Here is a 25,435-nt window from a genome sequence, read left to right as displayed (position 1 = left end):
CGTGGCGTGCGTGGGCGTTCTAGAACGCAGCAGCTAGGGCCCCGGCGCCATGTTGGGGCCGAGGGGACGGCGGAGAGGCGCTTGAAGCGACGGGAGCGGAGCGGGAGCGGGTCGGACCTGGGCTGGTAGGAGCCCCGCCCCTCCCGTCTCAGCGGATCATGACTCGGGCGGCCGCGGAGGTCGCGGTGGCGGGGGACGCGGCGTGGCGGGGCCAGCGCTAGAGATGATGCCGTTTCCGGTGACCACCCCGGGATCACAACAGACCCCGCCGCCGCCCAAGCACTATGGCGTCTCCTCCCCCATCAGTTTAGCACCCCCCAGGGAGACTGACTGCATACTTACCCAGAAATTAATTGAAACCCTGAAGCCCTTTGGGGTTTTTGAAGAGGAAGAGGAACTACAGCGCAGGATTTTAATTTTGGAGAAATTAAATAACCTGGTAAAGGAATGGATACGAGAAATCAGTGAAAGCAAGAGTCTTCCACAAGCTGTAATAGAAAACGTTGGAGGGAAAATCTTTACATTCGGTTCTTATAGATTAGGGGTGCATACGAAAGGTGCCGATATCGACGCGTTGTGCGTGGCACCAAGACATGTTGATCGAAGCGACTTTTTCACCTCCTTCTATGGTAAATTGAAACTACATGAAGAAGTAAAGGATTTAAGGGCTGTTGAAGAGGCATTTGTACCAGTTATCAAACTGTGTTTTGATGGGATAGAGATTGATATTTTGTTTGCAAGATTAGCACTGCAGACTATTCCGGAAGATTTGGACCTAAGAGATGACAGTCTGCTTAAAAACTTAGATATTAGGTGCATAAGAAGTCTTAACGGTTGCCGGGTAACTGATGAGATATTACATCTGGTACCAAACATTGACAACTTCAGATTAACTCTGAGAGCCATCAAGTTGTGGGCCAAATGCCACAATATCTATTCCAATATATTAGGTTTCCTAGGAGGTGTTTCCTGGGCGATGCTAGTAGCAAGAACTTGCCAGCTTTATCCAAATGCGATAGCATCAACTCTTGTACGTAAATTTTTCTTGGTGTTTTCTGAATGGGAATGGCCAAATCCAGTGCTACTGAAGGAGCCTGAAGAACGGAATCTTAATTTGCCTGTCTGGGACCCAAGAGTAAATCCCAGCGATAGGTACCATCTCATGCCTATAATTACACCAGCGTACCCACAGCAGAACTCCACGTACAACGTGTCTGTTTCAACAAGGATGGTCATGATTGAGGAGTTTAAGCAAGGGCTTGCTATTACACATGAGATTTTGCTGAGTAAGGCAGAGTGGTCCAAACTTTTTGAAGCTCCCAGCTTCTTTCAAAAGTACAAGCATTATATTGTACTTCTAGCAAGTGCGCCAACAGAAAAACAACATCTAGAATGGGTGGGCTTGGTGGAATCAAAAATCCGAATCCTGGTTGGAAGCTTGGAGAAGAATGAATTTATTACACTGGCACATGTGAATCCTCAGTCGTTTCCAGCACCCAAGGAAAATCCTGACAGGGAAGAATTTCGTACAATGTGGGTGATTGGGTTAGTGTTAAAAAAGCCAGAAAACTCTGACATTCTCAGTATTGATCTCACCTATGATATCCAGTCTTTCACAGATACAGTTTATAGGCAAGCGATAAATAGTAAGATGTTTGAGATGGATATGAAAATTGCTGCAATGCATTTGAGAAGAAAGGAACTTCATCAACTACTACCTGGTCACGTGCTTCAGAAAAAGAAAACACACTCGATGGAAGGTGTCAGATGGACAGCTTTGGATGACGGCAGCCTCGACTTGTCTGTGGACAGTGAAGACAGCACGTCTGTGTCTTCACTTCCTGGCTCTATGAAGACTGGCCCAGTGACTGGCAGCGCTCAGGGCAGAAGCATTCCTGCCCCGGCTGTGATGGCAGCATCTGTGACCAGCGTACAGGTGCCTGAAGTTTCCTTACAACAAGCAAATCCCAGCGACAGCCCGGGGGGCGCGTCCAGCGGAAGCGTCCCTCAGACTGCCCCACAACCAACTATTTCTCCACCGCCGAAGCCCATGGTCACCAGAGTTGTTTCCTCAACACCTCTGGTCAACCATCCACCCAGGCCTTCAGGGAGCGCAGCAGCAAACATAGCTAACCCTATCATAGGAGTCTAGAGGACATTGTCACGTCACAAAGAAGAAAGGACCAAGGAAACCAAAACAGAAGAGGAACGGTCTCATAAAGAGACAGGTGCGACTCAATTGGAAACTATTCAGACAGCAGCTTCTCTGTTGGCCTCATGGGGAACATCCAGTGCAGACCTTCTCAGTATCCCTGCTCTCCCTGCAAATCTTATTCCTATTATCAAGAATTCAGTAAAACAGATTGAACTGAGAAGAACGATCTCAAGGGTCTGTAAGCAGCGTCTGCCAACTCAGCCTGCTGTCTTCAAATACTAAAGGAGGAGGACGAAGGGCACCAAACTAGACATGGTTCAGAATAGCTTTGTTAGGCTTATTTGATGACTTCCTTTATTGGGCTTATCTTAATCAGAAGTCCAGGTTAGTATGTGAAGCCAGAAGTACTGTTAATTAACGTGTCAGATTATTTGTGTGTCAGCCACAGTTAAACGCTAACTATTTCGAAGGACTCCTGCCCTTAAAGAGGAAAAAGAGAGAAAAAAACCCTCCAGCTATGTTTGTACCCATGACTGACATTGGGACTGGATTGATGTTGGATGCATTGTTGGGGAAAGTTTGCAGTACAAACTAGTATCAGAATTCCATGCTGGTGATGCACTTTATATTTTTATTAGACAGTAGAACAAATTTTAGATTTTTCAGCTTGATGAATCTCAGATTTTTCCTGAATGATGTTCTTCATTATTAATCTTCAGATTGGTTCCCATTGTGCAGTGGTGTACTGTACTTCAGAAAAAGCATAAAGTACATCTAGCTCTGTCCCTGTGAGAGCTGTAACCCTTTAAAATGAAATGTCAACTCTTAGGGTATATATTTGGCATTGAAACAGTAATTAGTAAGTGTTTGGTTTTGATGGGACGGGATCAAGAAATGATTGGTTTTATCTGAAGAACTGTTTCAGAGTGCATACAGTCAGCCGTCAAACAGCAGATACTGTCCTGAGCTAACAGAGCTCCATATTCTCTTGTCCTTAATCATTTGCCCTAAAAGAAAAAGAGCTTTTTGTGTCCCCTGCCCCCACCGCCTTCTCTTTGCTTGTGTGCACAAGGTATGCTTGTATATCGTTTCACAGAAAACTCAGTATGCTAGTATTTTCTTAACCATGATGTGAAACCAACAGTCCTGTGGCCACATGGCTAATATTTTAGTAAAGCTTTACTGAAAGTAATTCCTGTGAAGCATGTTATCCATCTTGGATGGTCATTTGGTCTCCACATAAGAGAAGATTTGTATACTCCACAGAATCCCTGCTTATAGTAAAGTTAATTTCTAATTTAAACGTGTAAGCAAAAAGCATTTTCTCCAGAATTTTAAACCAATTTTTATTTGTAAATGACTTCCTAAAATTCATCAGTAAAACTTACATGTAGAAACATCAGAAATTTCTAGCAAGCACTTGACATCTAGTCAGCTTTCTACTCTTTTGTTTTATCCTGCAAAAGATTCGAAATAATAACCTTTCTTTAAAAAAAAACAAAAAAGACAGCTCATAATTAGCAGCAGAACATTCATGTTTCTCAACAGTTGTAGGTGAATGAAAACAGTCTTTCTTAATCTGGACACAGCAAACCTAACAGGTTTTCCAAATAGCCTGATGCTGATTCTTCCTGTCCCCCAACAGTGTTCCTTTCAACCACGTGTGCGTTTTTCATGTTAAACTGCAGCTTCTTAAACCCTTTCCCTATCCTTTTAAATAATTTCCCCCAAAGTTGGAATATAGTCATTTCTGTTGTGGGCTGTGCAGTAATTGAGACTTTCTGTTCACCATGACTTTCTGACGCCTAATACACAGTGTTCCCACTACCTGTGCAGTCCCCTTCCACCACAATAAAATCAGGTGAAGTGTGTACAGTACCTGTGTATTTGGAATAGCTATTGTGTCCTTGAAATTGCCACGCACAGATTTAGTCTTGTCATTTTGTTCACACATTGGCGAAAAATTAGTTTATTAAATGTTTCGTGTAACTGTACTTGTTTTACCAAGCTGGGAAGTTGGAGCTTTTTAATTCTAGTTTTCGTTACCTGAATATCAGACTATTTTTTTCATATGGTGTGCATAGTATCTCATGACTGGAGTTTGCTTTGTTTTATAGTATCTGTACTCCTTGTATTTTTCAAGCACTATTTTGAAAACAGATGATGTATTTCTCCATTAAAAAACACAATAAAAGTAAGCAAGAAAGAAGCGAGCAGAGGGGTTTAAATCTGATGATAACAGTTCAGATGTTCATACTGTTGTTCTGGTGGGTAAAGTCACCGATGAACGTTTCGACTTACTTGAAGTCTAGAATTCATGTTATAATAGGGAAAAAACATGAAAAGGTTAAAACTTCATATCACTAGTGGTACAAAAAAAATGGAGTTAAAAAATCTTAATCCAAAAGAAGGCAGGAAAGAGGTGGGGGCGGGGAGGTGGGAAGCATAGAGAAAATGGTGTAGAAAGAAAATACAATCTAAGGTGGTGGAAATGAAACGAAATATATCTGTCACTATATACATAATAAATGGACTAAGCTTCCTGAGTAAAATTTGGAGATTGTCAAGAGTCCATGGAAAAACTAAGCCCAGCTGTATGCTCTTTATTTATGAGAGACACACCCAAAACGTAAGACATAAAGAATGGAAAAAAGGCCAATGGAAAGCTGTTACAGTAACAATGTTATCCAAACATTTCAAAGGAAAAATAATTACTAGGGACAAAGGGGACCACTGAATTAATGAGAGAAGAAATAGTGCAGCAGGAAAGGGGACCAATTTAATTTTTTTTGCACCTAGTAAAATAACCTCAACATAAAGCAAAGATTAACCGAAATTGCCAAAAGTGTCATTGTCACAGAAGATTTTTAAACGACTCTTTTCATTAATTGATACTAAGCAGACGACAAGTAGAAGGGAAACAGTTTTGAACACAACAACAGTGCTTGGCAGACTTTTCCTGTAAAGGGCCAGATAGGAAATATTTTCAGCTTTGTGAGGCTATACAAACTCTGCCTTTGTAGAGTGAAAGCAGCCCTGGACAATATGTGAACAGATGGCCAGGGCTGGATTTGTCACCCATTCCCCCCCGCTGGCATTTGTCATCCCTGATCTATTGGGCATTTGTTATAGAAACTTCCACTCAACAATTAGAAAATGCATGTTATTCTCAAGCACTTGGACATGTAAAAAAAAAATAATAATAACCTCATGCTAGATCCAGAAAGTAAGACTCAACATAGTTCAAGTTATCTGATTCATAGAACGTGTACTCTGACTGCAGAACAGTAAGTTAGGAACAATGACACACAGCGTAGAGAAGAATTTCCTAAAGAAGACACAAGAAAGCTCACACCGTGGAGACTGATGAACAGAATCTCTTAATCGTATTGAGTAATGAACAGTGAAAACTGAAAAACAGGCTGTAAGCCGGGAGATTTCATAATACGTAAAACAAATGATTACTATCCAGGCCATATTAAGGATGAAGAAAAAAGTCTATTTGAAAAGATGAAACAGCCCAATAAACTGGCAAAAGAGATGCGTAGGTATTTCACAGAAGAGGAACTAAGAATGGACAATAAACATGGAAAGGTGCTCGATCTTGTTAGTGAGGAAAATAGGATTTAAGACCACAGAGCTATTTTTCTTTTACAAAAATGAAGCCTAACAATATTCAGGTTTGGCGAGGAGGCGGGAGGAGTACACGCTGTCTGGTCCCTTCAGGAGAAGGTGGCTGTTGTCTAGTGTGGCCAATGTGCCCGCACCCTGTGCTCCATTCCTTCTGCCCTGGGGGCTCCACTCCCACACTGTGGGGCACTGGTGGGTTTAACCTTACCAGTCTCTTTATCCCTTGAGGTGGCCAGAGTTTGTGGGCCACCGCCGTGTCCAGAACCCTACACACCCTCTGGTTTACCTCCAGCGTGCCATGGGGATGTCATCGTTTCCCTCACATGCCATGGTACCAGAAAAGTCAGGAAGCACTTTCCTAGAAAGACCGTCCCACGGGTCACCAGGAGACGAGTAGGCGAGTGTTGCGGCAGCATTTTGTAATAGCCTGAAGCTCGAGATGACCCACATACCCCTGAACGGGGAGTGGAGAGAGTGTATTCCTGCAGCAGACAGCGTGAAGCTGTGAGATTAAATGGACCAAAGCTTCATGCATCGAGGTGGGGTGTCTCATAGTGTTGACGGGGGAGAGACAGTCACAGAAAAACACACAGTGTGGCACAATCTACGTAAGGTTTACAGAAAAGCAAAATAGGGCAGTATAATTTAGGGTGACAAAAATGTGACGTATAACTATAAAGGAAAAACGGGGAATGTGAAATAAAATTCAGAATAGCAAGGGCGAGAGGTGGGGAGAAGCAGGGGAGGTGCCGCTGCAAGAAAGCAGACTGGAAATGTTCTACTTTTTGCAGGTTGGGTGGTGGAGGAAATGGTGTTCATTTTATTATTAGTCTCAGTTGTAAATGCTTTCGTGTGTGTGTGTGTGTGTGTGTGTGAAGTATTTTGTAATCAAGAAACCAACATCAAAGTGATATCTTAAAGACCTCTTTATGGGTCAGGAATTGCATTTGGCCAGATAACAATTACTGAACTCCATACAGGGTGCTTTTCTCTCACATTACAGCGGGAGTAAGTTCAGGGCTGATGGGGGCGCTTTCCTGGTCCCCAGGGACCCAGGCTTCTGCACTTTCAGCCCCACCATTGTAGTCCATGCCTTCCATCCTCAAGGTCACCTCAAGGTGCAGGATGGTGGCGGGACCGCTGCCATCATAGCCATCATATCTTCATTTAAGGCAGGAAGAAAGAAGGAAGGGGGCAAGGCCAAAGGTGTCCCTGCAGACTGTGTCCTCCTCCTATGGAGCTTTCCTGGAAGTCCCTAGAAGATGACATTGCCTCGTCTTTCACTGACTGGAACTTAGTCACAAGGCCCTGCCTACCTGTGAGGGAGACCGGAAGTTGTAGTTTGTATCAGCTGGTTACACGACCACCGTTCCCCACCATTATGCGATGGGAGAAGGAGAGGATGGGTGTTGGAAGGCAGTGGTAGAGCGAATTACACAGAACTCACACGTTTGCACATTCAAATGCTCCCAAATAAGTCAGGATCAAAAAAGACACTTTAATGTGAATTAGAACTGAACAGTAATGAAAATGCAACTTGTGGGATGCAGCCAATGTGGTATTTAGAAGGGGAGGGTTATGGCTTTAAATGCTTACCCTAGAAAAGAGTAAAGGCTGGCAGTTGATGAGCTGTGTGCCTACAGAACTCGGTTAAAAAGGATATACATTCAGTGAGAGAAGAAAGGAAATAATACAGAGCAGAAAATAAAGACAAAATAAACGTGCAGTGCAGAGGATCAACAAAGTGAAGAGTAGGTTCTTTGAAAAGACTAATAAAATAGTCAAAACCGGGAAGATTGTCGAGGAAGACTAAAGATGGTACACAAGCGATCTTAGGAATTTAAAAGGGCATATAGCTACAAATACGGTAGGTTTTTTTTTTTTCAGTTTCATTTAAAGGATCTTATAGATAGCTTTATGGCAGTAAATTTGAAAACTTAGACGAAATGGACAATCTCGTAGAAAAAGGTAACCTACCCAAACTCACTGAAGGATAGAAAACCTGAATGGATTTATAACCTTGAAAAGAAATGGCATGAGTAGTTTGAAAATGTCCCCACCAAAACCAAAGTAAATTCACAAAAACAAAACCTAGAAGGTTGTACAGGCCAATTCTTACTGATATTCAGTGACAAGATTATTCCAATATTTTACATCAGACTATTCCAGAAAACAGAAAAAGAAGAAACATTTTTTTACAACAAATCTCACCTTCATATCAAAACCAGAGAAAGGGAACATGATAAAGAAAAGTTGTGAGCCAAATTCACTTATGAATATTGATTTTGAAAACTAAAACCAAACCAGAAATGTATACGAAAACCATCATGACCAAGTTTGATGAATCTCTGGAATGCCGAGATGATTTACATGTGAGATGTCGGCTGGCACGTTAATGCTGGTTGTTGGCAGGAGGCCTCAGCTCTCCATAGGGCTGACTGAATGTCCTCACAGCATGGCGGCTGACTTAACCCCAGCACGTGATCTGAGAGAGCCAGGCACAAGCCGCAGTGTCTTACATGACCTGACCATGGAAGTCACACTGCCACTTCCACCATGTCTTTGTGATTAAACGGGCCCTATTCACGGTGGCAGGAGACTACAAAAGGGCTCGAAAAGCAGGAGGTCACTAGGGGCCATCTTGGAGACTGACTTGCTCATTGATCAACAGGAAAAATGGGTCCATTTTAATATATTGCAATGGAATACCATACAGCACTGAAAACGAATGAGCTGGAGATACACATAGCAAGTGGGTGTGTTCATATTGTATGATACCATTTCATCAGTTTTTTAAAAAATGGCAAATTAAATATATTTTTCAGAGATATTTACTATGTATGTATATAATATCTTGGCCATACTTAATACATGGAAAAAAAAATATAAATCTGCACATGGGAGTTATGACCCCAAATCGGCGTAGCTGTTATTTCTGGATAGGAGAGAGAAGGCTCAGCCATATCTAGAACGCTCTTTATTTCTTCAGGCTGCAGCGGGTGCATTATTTTGTTCTTCATACCCTTCTGGATGCCTGAAATGTTTCCTGCTTATACAGAAGGGTGAATAGGAGAAAAGAGAGGAAGCCTGTGTGTAGACAACTTCCCCACAAAGTTTGGCTGACAAGGCAGAATTCAGTTCTTTGGGGCTGTGGGACCGAAATCTCCATGTTTTGTTTCCTTCCTTTTTCTTGCGAGCTGTGGACCAGAGCCCACTCTCAGCTCCTTTTCCTGTAGCCCCTCCCATCGGAGCAGGGGGAGCCCCTTGTTCAGACCCTTCTGTGACCAGCTGGAGAACACTCTCTGCTTTGAAGTCACTCACATGATTAGGTTGGGCCCACTGGGTACTCTCTGTATCTTAAGATCAACTGCTCAGTTACCTTAATTATACCGGCAGAATCTCTCTTGCCCATGTACTTAATCATGGGAGTAACCGTAGGGGCAGAGATCATGGGGTCACCTTTAATTCTGCTCCCACCGTGACCTTCCATAGTTTTTCTGTGCTCAGATGCTCCTGTACAGATCTGTGTAAACATGTACACATGCAAACTTCTAGTCAGTTTTTTTTTAATTATTTTTTTTTAAATTTCATTTTATCTTTGGCTGTGTTGGGCCTTCGTTGCTGCGCGCGGGCTTTCTCTAGTTGCGGTGAGCGGGGGCTACTCTTTGTTGTGGTGCACATGCTTCTCATTGCGGTGGCTTCTCTTGCTGTGGAGCACGGGCTCTAGGCGCGGGGGCTTCAGTAGTTGTGGTGTGTGGGCTCAGTAGTTGCAGTGGGGAGGCTCTAGAGCGCAGGCTCAGTAGTTGTGGCCCACGGGCTTAGTTGCCTCGTGACGTGTGGGATCTTCCCGGACCAGGGATCGAACCCGCGTCCCCTGCATCGGCAGGCGGATTCTTAACCACAGCGTGACCAGGGAAGTCCCAGTTATTATTATTTTAAAGTGGGATCACATACTTAGTTTTCTGTATCTTTTCTTAACAAACTCCTTTTGAAAGTCTCCGCACATCATCTGTTATCATTCTGATTCATTCATTCTAGGGCTTATGGAATATTCCATGGTGTGGTCAGAGCACTGTGTATATTTGGGGGTCATTAAGAACAATTTTGCAATACATATTCCTGAATATACCGTATTTCACCACATAAAAGATGTTATTGATTGTAAGATCACCATACCTACCTACCACTACCATAAAAAATCGTACAAGTTAAACGAGGACACAATGTCTTACTATTATTACTTGGGGTTCCTAGTTTTGTGCTTACCTAAAGAGCCCTAATAAACCTGAAGATTTATTTAAACACGGACTTTAATCTGTAGTGGTTCTGTGCACACGCACACACAAAAAGATAAATAGGAGTGAAATAAATTCAAAGGCTTCTTTTCGACTCGAGCTGTCACTGTGCACATCTCCACACGGTGCCCTTCTTTGCGCCCTCAAGAATATTGCTGATGCCGCATTTCTTGAAAGTGCTCCACTGTTATCCCTGGGATTTTCTCTCAAGCTGTTGGCCCCAAATTCTGCAAGTTTGCACATGACAACCAGAGCTCATTCATTCTTCAAATGGCCCTTAAAGGGCTGAAATATTGAAGAATCTCGCCCCCCAGGAACAATAGCCAAGTTCTCACATGACAGCTGCTGCCTGGGACACTCCACAAGAACGCAGGATGCGTTCAGAGATGTTCAAGTGTGTCTAGGAGTTGATGAAATACATACCGTAAGCGCGTGCATTCATTCATTCATTCGTTTAGGAGGTTGAAAAGTATGTACGCTTAAAAACTTACTTTCACCAGTTATATATACGTGCACAGTTACAAGCGATACTTTCTCATTGCTGATTAGAAATAACAAAACAAAGAAAAAATGCTGACGCAGCAGGTCCCTGCACTAGCCTTCCCTCTTCCCAATTTGCCCTGCCCAGAGGGAGCCAGTTTCAGTTGTGAACTGTTCCTTATTTGGCATTTAATTCCACAGCTTAAAGTAACACATTTATCCCACTACTGCTTTGTTTTTACATTTTGAGCCTCATCTAGTGACTCCTTCCATGAAGATGAGAATTCAGCTCTGTTCACCATCCCTCTTTGAAAACATCAGCTTCCCTCGCCCTGTCCTCTCAGGACAGTTGTAAATTTGTTTAGATTAGTAATCAGTGTTTACATTTTTAGGACCAGAGACAGCTTTTTACAGCTGAGGCCTGGTGTACACAAAGATTACCTTTCCTTCTAGTCCAGCTTCCAGTCTCTTTGGAATTAATTATTGGTATTATTTGCCCTTTTTCTTGGTACTTTTCACGAATTCAGCATTCCTCCATCCTCTGCCAGTATCTCTTTTCAAGATGCTCAGGTGTGTGGCTGGTTTTATCCAGTTTGGGCGCCTTCCGCCTGCTCAGGTCAGGCTGGTTGCTCTCGAGCCCGCTCTCAGCCGTCCTCACCCTGGTGTCTCTGCAGAGGAGACCCCCGTCTCTGTTCCCTTTCCCCTGGTTCTCGCTTTACACCTGGTTTACGTGGACCAGCTCCTCCCGTGGCCTCCTGGGAAAGTGTCCATGAGAGGTGAAGTTGCTTGAAAAACCTTTGCTCCACCTTAATGCTGGATTAATAGCTTAGCTGGGCGTAGAGCTTTAGATGAAAATACTTTTCTCTCCTAGAATTTTGGAGGCCTCAGTCCATTCCTTTCAGCTCCCAGTGCCTCCAGGAGAGGCTGGGGCGTGTTGGGACTCTCACTCCTTTGGACTTAATCTCTCTCTCCTCCCTCTGGAGACACGGGTAATTTCTTCACGCTGCCTCATTCTGCAGACTTACAGTGTGTGTTCGGTTGGGGTGTGTTTGCACCCTTTCTGCTAGACTTTTGTTTTTTTATGTAAAAAGTGATGGTTGTGTCTGTTACCGTATTTGTTTATAACGACCATATTCTCTTAACGTATTAAGGTTATTAAAATTTGCTGTTTGCGTATTTTGACCCCTTATGCGTTTTTAAATTTTTGGCCGTGTTCGGTCTTTGTTGCAGCGCGCGGGGCTTCTCATTGCGGTTTGGCTTCTCGTTGCGGAGCGTGGGCTCTAGGCACGCAGGCTTCAGTAGTTGTGGCATGCGGGCTCAGTAGTTGTGGCGCGCGGGCTTAGTTGCTCTGCGGCATGTGGGATCTTCCCGGACCAGGGCTCGAACCTATGTCTCCTGCATTGGCAGGCGGATTCTTAACCACTGTGCCACCAGGGAAGTCCCCCCTTATGCGTTTTTAACCTCTACTGTGTGTCAGACTTTTAAGCTAAAAACGCATGTTCTTCAGTTCTGAAAAATCACATCCCTCCTTGGATCGTTCCTTCTGGTTCGTCTGTTATCCAGGTTCTGCGTCTCCTGGACTGACGTGTTTTCCGGGTCTTTTCTCTCCTAGTTTCTCTTGTCTTCTTGCCCAATTTTCAAAGCGGTTTCCATGGCTGTCTCTTCCAGCCTGCACGAGCGTAGGGATTTCGCTGCAGGGCAGTGGGGCGTCGGGCATCCTCGGGATGCAGCCTCCTGGGCAGGGAGGCTCCTCACTCTGGGCGAGAGACAGGGGGTGCTGACCTTCGCGACAAAGCTGGTCCTCCAGGTGGACCCGGGAAGGGGCGTCGGCGGCCCCTCCCGTGTGGGTCTGTGAGCAGGGGTGCCGGGTGGGCTGGTGTCGCTCGGTTTACCAGGATCCTCTCCCAGGGAGGGCTCGAGGCTTCTCTGGGGAGTCACACAGGGCCTTTGGTTTCAGCTAAAGAAAGTTCCTGCTTCTGCCACACTGCTCTCTCGTTGGCATGGTTCTGGAAGGCTCTGTTTCCATCTGTGACTGGCTAACAAATGGTCTGAGCGTTTGATCTCCTCAGTTACCCATTATCTTAATTAGCTTATTAGTTCCTTCTAGAGACGGCTGCTCTTCCCTGATTAGGGCCCTAATTGGCAGGAGAAGGTCCAAGTTTTACCACGGAAATAATGCTCCTCGGTACTTGAAAATGTGACTTCCCCCCACTTAAGAAAATAAGACATATTCATTATTGAAAATTTGGAAAATAAGGGTAAGTATTAGGTAGAGAGTAAAAATCACCTGTAAAGTCACCGCCTAGAGAGAATTTCTTTCAACATTTTGGTGCCTTTCATTCTTTTCTTACTGTTGCATTACTTTTCTTACATAATTTAAATCAACCTATGTACATAGTTTTATATATATATATATTTTTTTTTTTTTTTTTTTGGGGGGGGGGTACGTGGGCCTCTCACCGCTGTGGCCTCTCCCGTTGCGGAGCACAGGCTCCGGATGCGCAGGCTCAGCGGCCATGGCTTACGGGCCCAGCCGCTCCGCGGCATGTGGGATCTTCCCGGACCGGGGCACGAACCCGCGTCCCCTGCATCGGCAGGTGGACTCTCAACCACTGTGCCACCAGAGAAGCCCCCCGCTGGCTGTTTTTAAATTGGGGTGGCCCAATGCCAGTTCACATTCCCATGGGCAGTTTCTGACTGTGCCGTCTCTCCTTACCCTCGCCGTCGTGTGATTCCATCACCAAAGAATCTTTGCTGATTTGAAGGGAGAGTGTACCTCATTATTTAGCTTGCGTTTCCTTTAGTATTTGTGAGGTGGAGCAGATTTTGGAATGTTCACGAACATCTGTTTGTCATCTGTACCTGCTTCTTATTGCTTTCCTAATCTTTATTTTGAAATACTTCAGGCACACAAGAAATAGATACAGCGTAGTGTAATGAACTGTTTGCGCACCCGTGACCCAGCTTAAGAAATAAGATGTCACGGGCGGAGTACGGAGGGTGCGGAGGGGACGCGGTCCCCTTGGAGGTGTTCGTGACTCTCTTCCAGGCCCATGGAGAGGAGGCTTGGGAAGCCTAGGACATCTGCATTTTGCCCGGGACTTGAACCCCTGGGCCACTGGCGGGAAGGCGGACCTCGGGCAGCTCCGTGGGTGGCGGACAAGGATTTGTGCTGGGGGGACAGGGCCGGGTGGAAATGGAGCTGCAGAGCTGGCAGCGGGCAGCGGCCACTCGGGGCGCCTCCTCCCGGCAGCATCCAACTTTCAGAGCGGCTGCTGTAGGCAGTGTCCTTATTGCTGGTCGGAACTCAGGGGCCACAACAGCCTGTGGCCACTTCCAGGCGGCAGAGCCCTCGGCGGGATGGGCAGGGGGCTCCGGTCCCCACCCGGCGTGTCCTCAGGGCGCCCTCCCCCTGGACAGGTGTGGCGGCGGGTCGTGAGGCTGTGGACGGGTATGTAACTGTAGAAGGGACCGTGTGCAGGAAAGGGCAGAAGACCCACCTGCTTGGGTCGGCAGGTCATTACCAAGCAAGCCGCCGACCAGAGCCTCGCTGTCCCCGCGGGGTCACCCTGAGCTCCACCCTCTCCCTCCCCCTCCCCCTCGGAAGGAGCCACCATCCTGACTTCGTAATGACTGTTTTCTCAGTTTCCTGTTAGTGTTATCACCTGTGCATTTTTGCCTACGAGTTTCCCTTTGCCTGTTTTGAGTTATGTGGGTGGATTTACGTCTCCTTCGTGTCGTGCTCGTGGGGCTCCCGCCCGTGCTGCTTGGAGCCGTGTCCTGCCACGTGGGTGCAGTGATGCTGAGCAGCTCTGCAAATGGGTCTGGGAATCGTGCAGCTCAGAGCACCCTGGTCCCTAAGCGTACAAGTCCCTCAGGGGTGCACACCTGGTAGGGATATTGCTGGACACTGAGGGTGCATATTTCTACTTTACCTGATGGGGTCAAAGAGCTTCCTACTTTACCATTCCACTGCAAGCGTCAAGTGCCTGGTCTGCTCTGTTGCATTTTCTATTGTTTCGTCTTTTTCTTAATGATTTGTGGGCATTCTTTATTCTAGATTCTAGTCTTTTTTAAAAATATATTTTTAAAAATATTTATTTATTTAGGCTGTGCCGGTCTTAGTTGCGGCATTCGGGCTTCTTAGTCGCGGCATTCGGACTTCTTAGTTGCGGCATGCAAACTCTTAGTTGCGGCACGCATGCGGCGTGTGGGATCTTGTTCCCCTACCAGGGATTGAACCTGGGCCCCTTGCATTGGGAGCGAGGAGTCTTACCCACTGGACCACCAGGGAAGTCCCTAGATTCTAGTCTTTTATCAGTAATACGTGTTATAATGATAATGATTTCCTCCCAGTCTGTGAGTTGATTTTCTAAACTCTACTTATCGTGTCTTTTGATGAATAAAATTGTTCATATAGTTGACGTTGTTGATTCTCTTCTTTATGGTCAATGCTTTTGATTCTGTTTTGGTTTTGTCTCGTATAAGGGATCCGTCCCTGCCTCTGAGGCTGTAGAGATAGTCCCTGCGTTCTCTTATGAAAGCTTGATAGTTTTGCCTTTCACATTAGGGTCTTTAAAACCTGACTTTTTTTTTTTTTTTTTTGCGGTACACGGGCCTCTCACTGCTGTGGCCTCTCCCATCGCGGAGCACAGGCTCCGGACGCGCAGGCTCAGCGGCCATGGCTCACGGGCCCAGCCGCTCCGTGGCATGTGGGATCCTCCCGGACCGGGGCACGAACCCGTGTCCCCTGCATTGGCAGGCGGACTCTCAGCCACTGCGCCACCAGGGAAGCCCTATGGGCTGATTTTTAAAATGGAAATAAAATTCACATAAAATTAACAATTTTAAAGTGTATAATCCAGTAGCATTTAGTACCTGGCCATGTCATGTTGGTCTTTTATTGTATCAATACAGTATATTACAGTGATTGACTGTTGAATGTTAGATCACTCTTGCATTCCTGGGATAAATCCCACTTGAACATGGTTTGCTACTATCTTGGAGACTTTTACTTCTCTATACATAAGGGATATTGGTCAGTAGTTCTCTTGTGATGTCTCTCTTCTTTCTTTTATTGGACTTCATGAGACTGCCAATTGGTTTCTTCAGTCAGTTCTGAAAAATGCTCTCGTATTTTCTTTTCAGATATTGCCTTTGCCCTCTTTCCTCCCAGAGCCGTCTTTTTTTTTTTTCCTGGCCGTGCTGCATGGCTTGTGGGATCTTAAGTCCCCAACCAGGGCTTGAACCCGGGCCCTCAGCAGTAAAAGCCCTGAGTCCTGACCACTGGCCTGCCAGGGAGTCCCCCAGAGCTGTCTTTCAACGTGTGTGAGGCCTCTCGCTCTCTCTTCCCTGTCTCCTAATGTCTTTCGTGTCTCCTTTGTTCTTCCTTTTTTGGTCACTTTATACCACATCCTAGACATTTTAGACTTGCCTTTTAGTTCACTGATTCTCTTTTCCGTTGTGTCTGATATGCTGCATACTTTCTGTTACTGTATTGTTTCGTTTCTAGAAGTTCTAATTGGTTATTTTTCAAAGCTGATGTTATTGTTTATGATTTCCTGTTCTCTACATATATTTCAAGGCATGTTTTATCTCTTTAAACATGTTTTATCTCTTTAAACATGTTTATCTCTTTAAACATGTTTTATCTCTTTAAACTGCATGATCTTATAATTTGTGTACGGTAATCTTAACATCTGACGTCCTCTTCTTTAAAAGGAAAATTTGCATTGAAAAATAGCGTACAGACAGAAGCGTGCCCACATTGTGAGGGTACAGCTCAACGAGTTTTCAGAAGACGAGTGCACCTGTGTGGCAAGAACTAGAACAGTATCAGGACACCTGCAGCCTCCCTCACACCCCCTTCTGGTCCTTGGCCATTGAGCCAACCTCTCTGACTTCTAAAACCATAGTCCAGTTTTGGCTCTAAGTAAATTTCCTATAAATGGAATCGTATTATGGGTACCTTTTTGTGTCTGGCTTTTTGTTTTTTGGGTTTTTTTTTGGCTTATTCTTGCTTTTAGAAGAGTCCATGTATTACTATTGCTGTGCAGGATTCCGTTATGTGAATGGGCCACAGTTGATCTGGTCATCCTGTTGTTGGTAGACACGTGGTGTTTCCAGTTTGGGCCCATTAGGAGTGATGCCACCGTGGCCGTGTTCCTGTGCACGTCCCGTGGTCCCACGTGTGTTCGTATCGTGTGTACACTGAGGAGTGGACTTGACGGTTCAGTGGTAGGAGACACCAGCACACGGTGCCTTCCAGGCCGCTCGTGCCCGTTGACACCCCCCTCCCCCAGCAGTGTGCAAGGGCTCTAACCGTCCCACTTCCTCTCTCACACTCGGCCTGTCCGTCTTTTTCTCTGAAGCGTCCTTGACTTCCGTCAGTGGTGCTTTGTAGTTTTCAGTGACACGGTCTTGCACATCTTTTGGAAGATTTATTCCTTAGTTTCATGTTTCTTGACATTATTATAAATGGTATCTTTCTTTTTAAACATACCCTTTTCTCTTTGTTTCTAGTATTTTAAAATAGTATTGAATTTGCATACTCACCATATCTAGTCCCCTTGCTAAACTCATTTGTTAATTCTAATAATTTGTCCGTAGATTCTTTTGCATTTTCTGTATACACAATCACATCGTCTTGAAAATCATCATAAATTTCTTTCTTTCTTTTCAATCCTACCTTTCCATTCGTTTTTCTTACCTTATCGTACTGGCTGGGACCTCCAGGACCTCCAGTACGCTGTTGACCAGAAGTGGTCAGCAGGCATCCGTGTTGTGTCCCTAACTGGGGAGGGCGGGTACGATATACATTTTGTTTTAGAATTTTATTTGCCAATGGTAGGATCGATCCTGAAAAGCTAGGTAACGTATTCCCATGTCACTGCAGTCCCTTTGAAGGGTTTATTGTGAGAATGCAATGGAATTGGATGCAAAACACTCAGAATAAAGCTGGCCATGTAGCAGATAGATGCTGCGTCCCCAAATGGTCCTTAGGTAGTTTGTCGTCGTTGTTGTACATTTCAAATGCAAAAAACTTCAAATTAACGTCAAGGATTGCTTGATTAACTTAGGGCTGCGTTCTGCATCTTTTGCTAACCCAGAAAAGGGCATTCTAGTTTAAAAGGCCTTGTTTAAGGCAGGTCTGACCTCCGAGTTTTGCAGTGGCTACTGCAGAGTTTGTGTCAGCAGCGCCTCTCCAGCTGTTATTAGGGATCACCGAAATAGTCTCAATTCCCCCAATTTCGGCAAAATTCCCGAATGCAGGAACATTTGCCTCATCCGTCCCCAATGAAAAACCACATCCCTGAGTTCTCCTGCGGCCCTGGTAGTGGCTGTGAGCAACAGGGACGTCTCCGAGTTGGAGACACTGTTTCAAACCCTCCGATCCTGGAAGAGAAGAGCAAACAGGGCCCGGGGGTAAAACCTACAGCTTGAATTTATTGTCCTGAACTTACTGACGTTCAGGAAGAGAGCTGTGTTGTTCTTTCCAGTGCTGTGCTGGAGCCCATGACGGGAGCTCTGATGACAGCTGCCAGCTGCTTTCAGAATTAATGTCCAACCCCCCCACCCCCGGTATCCAGGGTCCTTTCCTCTCTCCCCACAGAGGGGATGCCGGCACCGACACGTAAAACACCGTGTGGCCTGGGGTGTCATCCCTCCACCTCTTCCCCGCTGCCCGACGGCTGCCTGGCCCAGGAGCGTCTGATGGAGGGGATGAGGGACCGCAGAGCCCTGCCCTGCAGAGTCAGCCGCTCGCAGCCTTGATTCCGGTGGTGGGAGCTGGAGCAGCTGCCGGGAGAGGGAAGCTCCGAGCTCCTTTCTTTAACCGCGTGTGTTGTGCAGGCCGCCGCCGTCGTCTGTGTCACGGTTACACCTCCTGCAGGTTAGGGCCCCTTCCCCAGTTCCCGTGGGAGAGACGCACAGTCCAGGAGCGGGCAGGATCGGCCCTGAACATCCAAGCCAGGGCCTGTGGCCTAACTGTGAGCCTGTTCAGGGGCAGCAAGGGTTGTTTCAGAATCTCTCCTGGCTGTGTTATCTGCCTAAGACGTGGGAAGGTGGTCATTGTGCTTCTGGGTCTGGGGCCCAGTGTTGGGCGGTAAGGTGGTCCCATGTGTGTCCTGGGTGCGGGGGACACAGAGGCCTCTCCAGGTTCTGGTTACCCAGACCCCTCCTTTTATTCCTCTGCTGGGTGTGTTTCTGCCTGTTCACCAGGGAACAGATACAGGCCCAGCTCTGAGATGTGGCGGGTTCAGGCCCAGACCACTGCAGTGAAGGCGGCACGTCGGTAAGGAGAGTCACAGGAACTTTTTGGCTTCCCAGTGCCTAGAAAAGTGATGTTTACGCTCTCCTGAGGTCTGTTAAGGGTGCGATAGCATTATGTCTAGAAAAACAACGTACAAACCTTACTTTTAAAATACTTTGTTACTGTGCTCGCCTCAGCAGCACATATACTAGAATTGGAACGACACAGAGAAGATTAGCGTGGCCCCTGCGCAAGGATGACACGCAAATTCGTGAAGCGTTCCATATTTTTCCAATAAAGACGTTTAAAAAATAAATAAATAAAAAAATAAAATACTTTATTACTAAAACAATGTCAAAACAATTACAAGAGTAACATCAAAGATCATTGATCACAGATCACCATAGCAAATATAACATTAACGACAAAGTCTGAAATATTGCGAGAATTACCACAGTGTGGCGCAGAGACACAAAGTGAGCAAACGCTGTTGGAAGAAATGTGCCAGTAGACTTGCTCAGCCGGGGTTGCCGCAGACCCTCAGTTTGTAGCCCACCGTGTCCGTGAAGCGCGGTAAGACGAGGTGTGCCTTATATGAGAGGGAAGAGCAGAGCCTCATATCTGCCACCTTCCTGGGAACTGACAAACGTTTTAATCTAGAGAAAAGAGTTAGAAATCCAAAACGCAAATGAAAACGGTAGGTGCTCGAGTATGTCTTCCGAGCGCTCCATGGGTTTCCCTTTCTCCCCCGTGGGCTTTCTGTAGACAGGGACTGGGGGAGGGGAGTGCCCTGGCAGCGGTTCCTATCCTAGCTGAGTTCCAGAACCTTCTGGGGAGCTTTTACAAGAATGCAGATTCCTGGGTGTCCCTCAGACCTGCAGGACCAGATAAACCTCTGACCTCGCTAACTCGGTCACCCCTAGCGTAGCGAGAAATGTCCAGGGCTGGGCCGTCCAGCCCAGCTCACGGGGAGGCGTGATCCAGAAATGGAGCGCGTCTTCTTCACCCAGTGGCAAGGTTGGGCGTTTTCCTGTAAGATGAGTGACTTGGCATGTGAGATCACCGCCGTACAAGGCCTGGCCGCTCTCGTCACGTTATCCCGCCAGCGCCGCTCCCCTGTGGGCCAGGGCTTCTCCATGGTGTGTCTGTTGCCGAATCCCCATCACGGTGGCGGTGGAGGGGCCACGGGGACAACCTTGCTCGGGACGCGGGCTCCACCGTGACGCCCCAGATCCAGTGCGCAGAGCCTGGACCACGAGGCTGCGGGTCTGCCTGGACCAGGCTGAGAACCCCAGGCCGCGCCCCGCAGGCCGCTGGCCTGTGGGTGAGGCTGCCCACATGTCCCTCCTGTCGCCGCCCAGCCTCCATCCCAGGCTTAGGGAGGAGGTTCTGCTCTGAGCCGGGCAGACACGCCCTGGGTTTGCCCGTCGTTGGGATGTGTGGATTGTGGTGGCGAAGCTGAAGTGGGATCAGACGTGGCGCGGCACCCGCATCGGCACCCGAAGCCACGACCCTCCTCAGGACGCCTGGCCGAACGGTCGGTCTCCGGCGGCCTCATCGGGCGCCCCCGCCGCCAGGCCCCCAGCCCACCTCGGGGCAGCCGCAGAGTCCTACACACGTGCGAGGACCTCAGAGTGTTTATGATTTTTACTTTACACCTGAGTACTTGCCTTCCAGAGTTGACATAAACATTTTTAATCACATTTATTTAGAGTTTTAAAAAATGAAACGAGTAAAACATCACACAGAGTTATCCATAAAGTATGTCCTATCACGTGCAGTATGTGATGTCACACGTGTTCTAGCAGCTCCAATACGTTATGAAATGTACCTCCCCAGGCTCAGACCCCCACCTGTCAGGCGGCCATTTCTTGAACTTACTGTGTGCCTCTTCTATCTGTTTTTGAAAACAGCTTTACGTGCACATATACGCACACCATGAGCAGCATGCCGCGGGGTTTCGTGTGCTCTTTTCAGCATGTAAACAGAGGTCCCACACCCTACCCATTGCTCCCCATCTGCCTTTCCACCCGCCACTGGGTACAGGCTGGGCCCAGCTTTCCCTGCAGCATCTCTGCCCTGTGCGAGGATAGTCCCCGTGGAGGGTTGCGTGGGGTTCAGGGGCCTTCCTTGCTCAGGTGTCCACACGTGTGAGGGTCCTCGTGGCTGTGCTGCCCGCAGGGTGTGCACGGATCTGTCGGCTGGACCTTGTGGGTTGCTCTACACGTTGGCCGTGCTGGCGTTGGCGGCCCAGCGGCCCCAGCCTTGAGCTGCCGCTACCTCCCTCCCGACAGCCCTGGCCCTTCAACCCTGAGGGCCCATGGATGAGCCCTGGACGCTGTTCCAAACTCCCCAGGCGGCCCTGAGCGCGGGCGGGGTGAGAGCCCCTGCTTTAGCCTGGGAGGGGGTCAGCTGCGAGGGGACGCGGGACCCCAGCTGGAGGAGTGGTGTTCAGTCGGCCGAGAGTGTGCGCCCACGCCCGTCTGCTGCAGTCCCAGGGACGCTGGCCCTGGTCGCTCGGGCCTCGTCCAGGGCCTCTGCGGGCCCCCAGGAATCGAAGAGGAAAGGGTGACCTTATGGGCTCTGCTGCTGCCCGGGAGCCCCAGCACTTGTGCAAGGTGGTTTTGAGGTGCATCCTCTCCTGCAGCCCCGTCCTAGGGGGAGGAAAAGCCTGGGCTAGAGCGTCGTTTTGGACTGGTTTTTAAATGTCTTCTTCCAGGCAGGGCCCCCGCTTGTGCCGTGATGCCCCAGCCGTGAGAGCAGGGGGTGGGACTGGTGAGGCTGGGGGCTGCCTCCCCGCCTGCCCCCACCTCTGTTCCTCCATCCCTGCCTCCTGCCCTCGGCCTCCTCCTTCCCCTGACCCGCCCCTCTTCCCCCCACCCCTCCCCCCGCCCGCTGCCCTGCCTGACGGTCGCTGGCCCGGCTCTGCAGCAGGCGGGGAGCAGCGGGCGCCCGGCAAACGGCTCGCACTGCGGCTGAGCGGCCTCCCTCCTGCAGCCCCGGCTCTCTGTGGGCTGCCGGGGACCGGGCCCCCTTCTCCTTCTGGAAGGCAGGTCGGTGTTCCCGGGCGCCCTCGGCCCCCGCTTGCCCACCTCACTTGCCCTGGCTTTGTCTGGTTTTGTCTGGAACGGTTATAGGAAGGGATGCTGCAGACAGAGGCTGTGTGGAGGGCCCTCGGCAGGGGGCTCAGAGAGGAAGGCCTGGGTCAGCCGGGGAAGGCGACGGTGACAGGAGACTGGCCCTCGAGTTCCATGTGGCTTCTCAGCTTTCACGCGACATTAGTTTAAAAGAGCGCTTCCTACGTGTTGAAGGGTAAGGCTTTTGTGGGGTGTGCACGGGTGTGCGCGTGTGCATGCGTGTGCCTGGCCGTGTTGGAGGTGCCCCGGGACGGAGCAGCCGTGTTCTGGATGGAGACCAGCCGGCCCTGTGGGCTGGAGTGACGTGGCGAGTTGACTGCTTCCTCCTTGTAAACGGGGTGGGGGGGATGATGAACAGTCGTCACCTAATCAGCTCACGCACGCACACACGGGCTGCCAGGACGGGACAGGGGATGGGCAGGTTTTGGGGTCGGCGTGGTACCCACGAAGCCCCCAGCACGCTGACTCTGCGGGGGTCGAGGCTGTGGTGGGCTTGGCATCCCGCGGGGAGGCCGTGGTGCTGGCTGGTCTCGGGGCTGGGATGCGCCACGGGCTCCTGTGGGGCGTCTGGGGCCTCGGACGGCCGGGCTGCCTGGCTCTCGGGGCGAGCCCCGGAGGAGCCACGGCCTTCCGAGGATGCGGTCTGTGGGCAGAGTCCCGCGGCCGCCTGCAGGCCTGCTTGACGGAGCGGCGACCCGTGTTAGGAGCGGCCTCGAGCCATCTGTTCACCCCGCGCTGCTTCTGCCGCAGGGATAAACGCCCAGGCCCGGAGACTGCAGCGGAGCCGCGCCAAGGGAACCACAGCCCCGGCCGCGGGGGGCACCTGGAGCCCCCCTCCACCCCGCCTGCGCCGCACGGTCAGCGAGACCAGCCTGGGCTCGGCCATTGCCCCGCCGTCCACTGCCCGGGGCCCCGAGGAGCCCGGCCAGGACGCCATGCGCTGCTCCCTCTACGAGTCGCCCCACCTGCTGCTCCTGCAGGGCTACAGCCAGCAGCACGTGAGCGCCCCTCTCCTGGGCCCGAGGCGGTGGGAGGGGCGGCGGCGAGCAGGGCGTGGGAGGCTCTCGGCTTGGCGCCCCCGCCCCTCTGCTCCTTACTGACCACGTCAGCGGGGGGGGGGGGGGGGGGGGGGGGCTCGGGGGCCGGAGAAATGGGCCGCGGGGGAGCACCCCATTGGGTCCGCCCTAGACGCTGGAGGAGGGTGGCGGCTTCCCCGTCCTCTGCTTCCAGAACATTCTTTCGGCCAGGCTGCAGTGGGCGGCAGCAGGGCCTTGGGAGGGGGTCCCCCCAGCTCCTCACTCACTGATCCCAGCGTGGGTCTTACCTGGTACTGGGCCCCCTTCCTGCCCGGCCTGGCGGGCCCCTGGGGAATGGCCCCCGTGGGCTGGGGCGCAGGCCTCCCGCGGCCTCGAGCGTGTGCGGGGCGGCTTCCCCTGAGGAGTCCCGCAGGCCCCCGCCCCGCGCCCGCATTTCATACCACTTTTGTCGGAGGCCTCTTGGCCTGAAGGGGCTCGCCCTTGGCGACCCCGCCGACCCTGCCCGTGCTGCCGCCCCGGGGAGGTCTGCTGTTCCTCCCGGCCTCTCGCTCACCTGCGTGTCCCCCGCTCCCTTTCCTGCTCCACCTTCCCCGCACGCTGTGTGACCTTGTCAGGGCTCTGCAGCTCAGGTCCTGGGAGGCGTCTTCCCTCCCGGAGCCGGCGCACAAAGGAGGGGCGCCTCCCCAGCTTGTCACCTGGCGGAGCGGGCGGGCCTGGCGTGTCTGTAGACCAGTGTCCACGTTCAGGTCTGCCCTTGGCTGGCCTCTCACGTCTCGAAGCTGGGGCCTCCCCCCCACCGCACCCCGGGCATCTGGTGTACCACCGAGGCTGCTCTGGGAGATGGGGTGGGCGCCCAGTGTGGGCAGGCAGCGGGGCAGGAAGGGCTCCGGGGGGTGGGGGGGGTGCTGCCCAGGGCGGCTTAGGTACCAGGGGTGGAACTGCCCGAGTGGCGTCCTGCCCCTGAGGTCTGGTGTCTGCGTTTCAGGACAGCCTGGTCTACGTGCTCAACCGGGAGCGGCACACGGTGGGCCAGAGGACCCCCTCCAGCAAGCCCAGCATCAGCCTCTCGGCCCCCGACATCCTGCCCCTGCACTGCACCATCCGCAGGCGCCGGCCGTTGGGCCGAGCTCAGGCGGGGGCACAGCTGGTCCTGGAGCCCATCCCCGGGGCGTCCGTCTCGGTCAACTTCTCGGAGGTGGGGGGCCGCGCCGTGGCGCTGCGCCACGGGGACCTGCTCTCCCTGGGCCTGTACTACCTGCTGCTGCTGAAGGACCCAGCGCAGGCCCAGCCCCTGCCCGCCCAGGCCCTGGCCCGCCTCCGGGCCGTGCCGGAGAGCTGTAGGATGTGCGGCGCCCCGCTCCGGGCCCGGGGCGCCTCGGTCTCCGCGAGGCCCGGACCCCCCCGGGCGCGGCCGCTGCACCTGGAGTTCGAGCCCGACATGGAGGACGCGCTGCTGCAGCGGATCATGACGCTGGTCGAGCCGGGCGGCAACGACCACAAGCTGACCCCCGCCTTCCTCCTCTGCCTCTGCATTCAGCACTCGGCCACCCGCCTCGAGCCGGGCTCCTTCGGGCAGCTCCTGCTCAAGATGGCCAAGATGATCCGAGAGACGGTCTGGGTCAGTGGCGGGGCGGGGGGCTGTTCGCTGCCGGCGGCCTCGGCCGGGAGAGGAGCGGGTGGGAGCCGCGGCCGCCTGGGTGGAGGGCGCGAGCTCCCCCTTGACCGAGACCAGCCCTCGTCGCTGTCGGGCGAGCAGGATAGGCAGGGCCGCCGGGGGAGCTGGGGTAGCCGCCGAGGGTTCGGCTTCGTGAGCTCCGGTCCTGTGTCCCTCCTCACGGCCCAGCCCTGCCGGCGCCCAGGCGGCCTGGGAGCCCCGCGCTTTCTGCCGGGAGCAGGTCGAGCCCCTGCCGACACCCCACTGCAGAGCCCTTGTCGGGTAGGGGGGAGGGGGGGCACAGGACCGGTCGATGCTGTCCATTGAAACTTCAGCCAGGATGGTCTCTGGACCGCGGCACCACGCACGTCCAGGTAGAATTCCTTGCTGGGGGGCTGACCCCTGCACCGCAGGCCTCCCCCCTCCCCCCCGCTGCTGGCAGCACCCCTCCCCTCCCCCCTCACGGAAGCGGCTTCAGGCACTGCCAGACGTCCCCTGGGACCAGAGCACCCGGCGGGCATCTCCTGCCCCTCCAGGGGCTGGACTCCCTGGGGAGCCAAAGGATGGCTGGTAGTTACACGCAGTCCTTCAGAGAGACCCCCTTAGTCTCAGCTGTGCTCACCCTGAGGCAGACGTGGGAAAAGGAAACCAGGTGGCCGTGTAGACACTGGATAGATTCCTCAGATTAAAATCTGCATTTAAAACGTTTGAAACTTTTTAAAAGCAAAAGCCATGCTGGCCTGCCACATCCAAAGGTTTGTGCAAGCGATCTGTGCCTCGTGCGTATCTGAGCCGC

At 50.7% G+C, this 25,435-nt stretch overlaps 2 protein-coding genes across 2 annotated transcripts in view; both read left to right on the top strand.

The window, feature by feature from the left end:
• Positions 1 to 25,435, top strand: part of RADIL (Rap associating with DIL domain) — a 60,931-nt gene that overhangs the window by 13,472 nt on the left and 22,024 nt on the right. Inside the window, exons 3-4 of the mRNA XM_082670584.1 lie at positions 22,699 to 22,946; positions 23,971 to 24,603. Coding sequence (XP_082526710.1) covers positions 22,699 to 22,946; positions 23,971 to 24,603 — 881 coding nt within the window. The remainder of the gene's footprint in view (positions 1 to 22,698; positions 22,947 to 23,970; positions 24,604 to 25,435) is intronic.
• PAPOLB (poly(A) polymerase beta) lies at positions 86 to 2,152 on the top strand (the record flags this gene model as incomplete). Its single annotated transcript, XM_082669989.1, has 1 exon — positions 86 to 2,152. Exon 1 carries the CDS (start codon positions 224 to 226, stop codon positions 2,150 to 2,152), a length of 1,929 nt encoding a protein of 642 aa, XP_082526115.1. The 5' UTR covers positions 86 to 223.

Source organism: Grampus griseus, assembly GCF_964374135.1.
Source record: "Grampus griseus genome assembly, chromosome: 14".
NCBI lineage: Eukaryota > Metazoa > Chordata > Mammalia > Artiodactyla > Delphinidae > Grampus > Grampus griseus.
The sequence above is the reverse complement of the archived record's forward strand: the minus strand, read 5'-3'. Positions and strand labels throughout refer to the sequence as shown.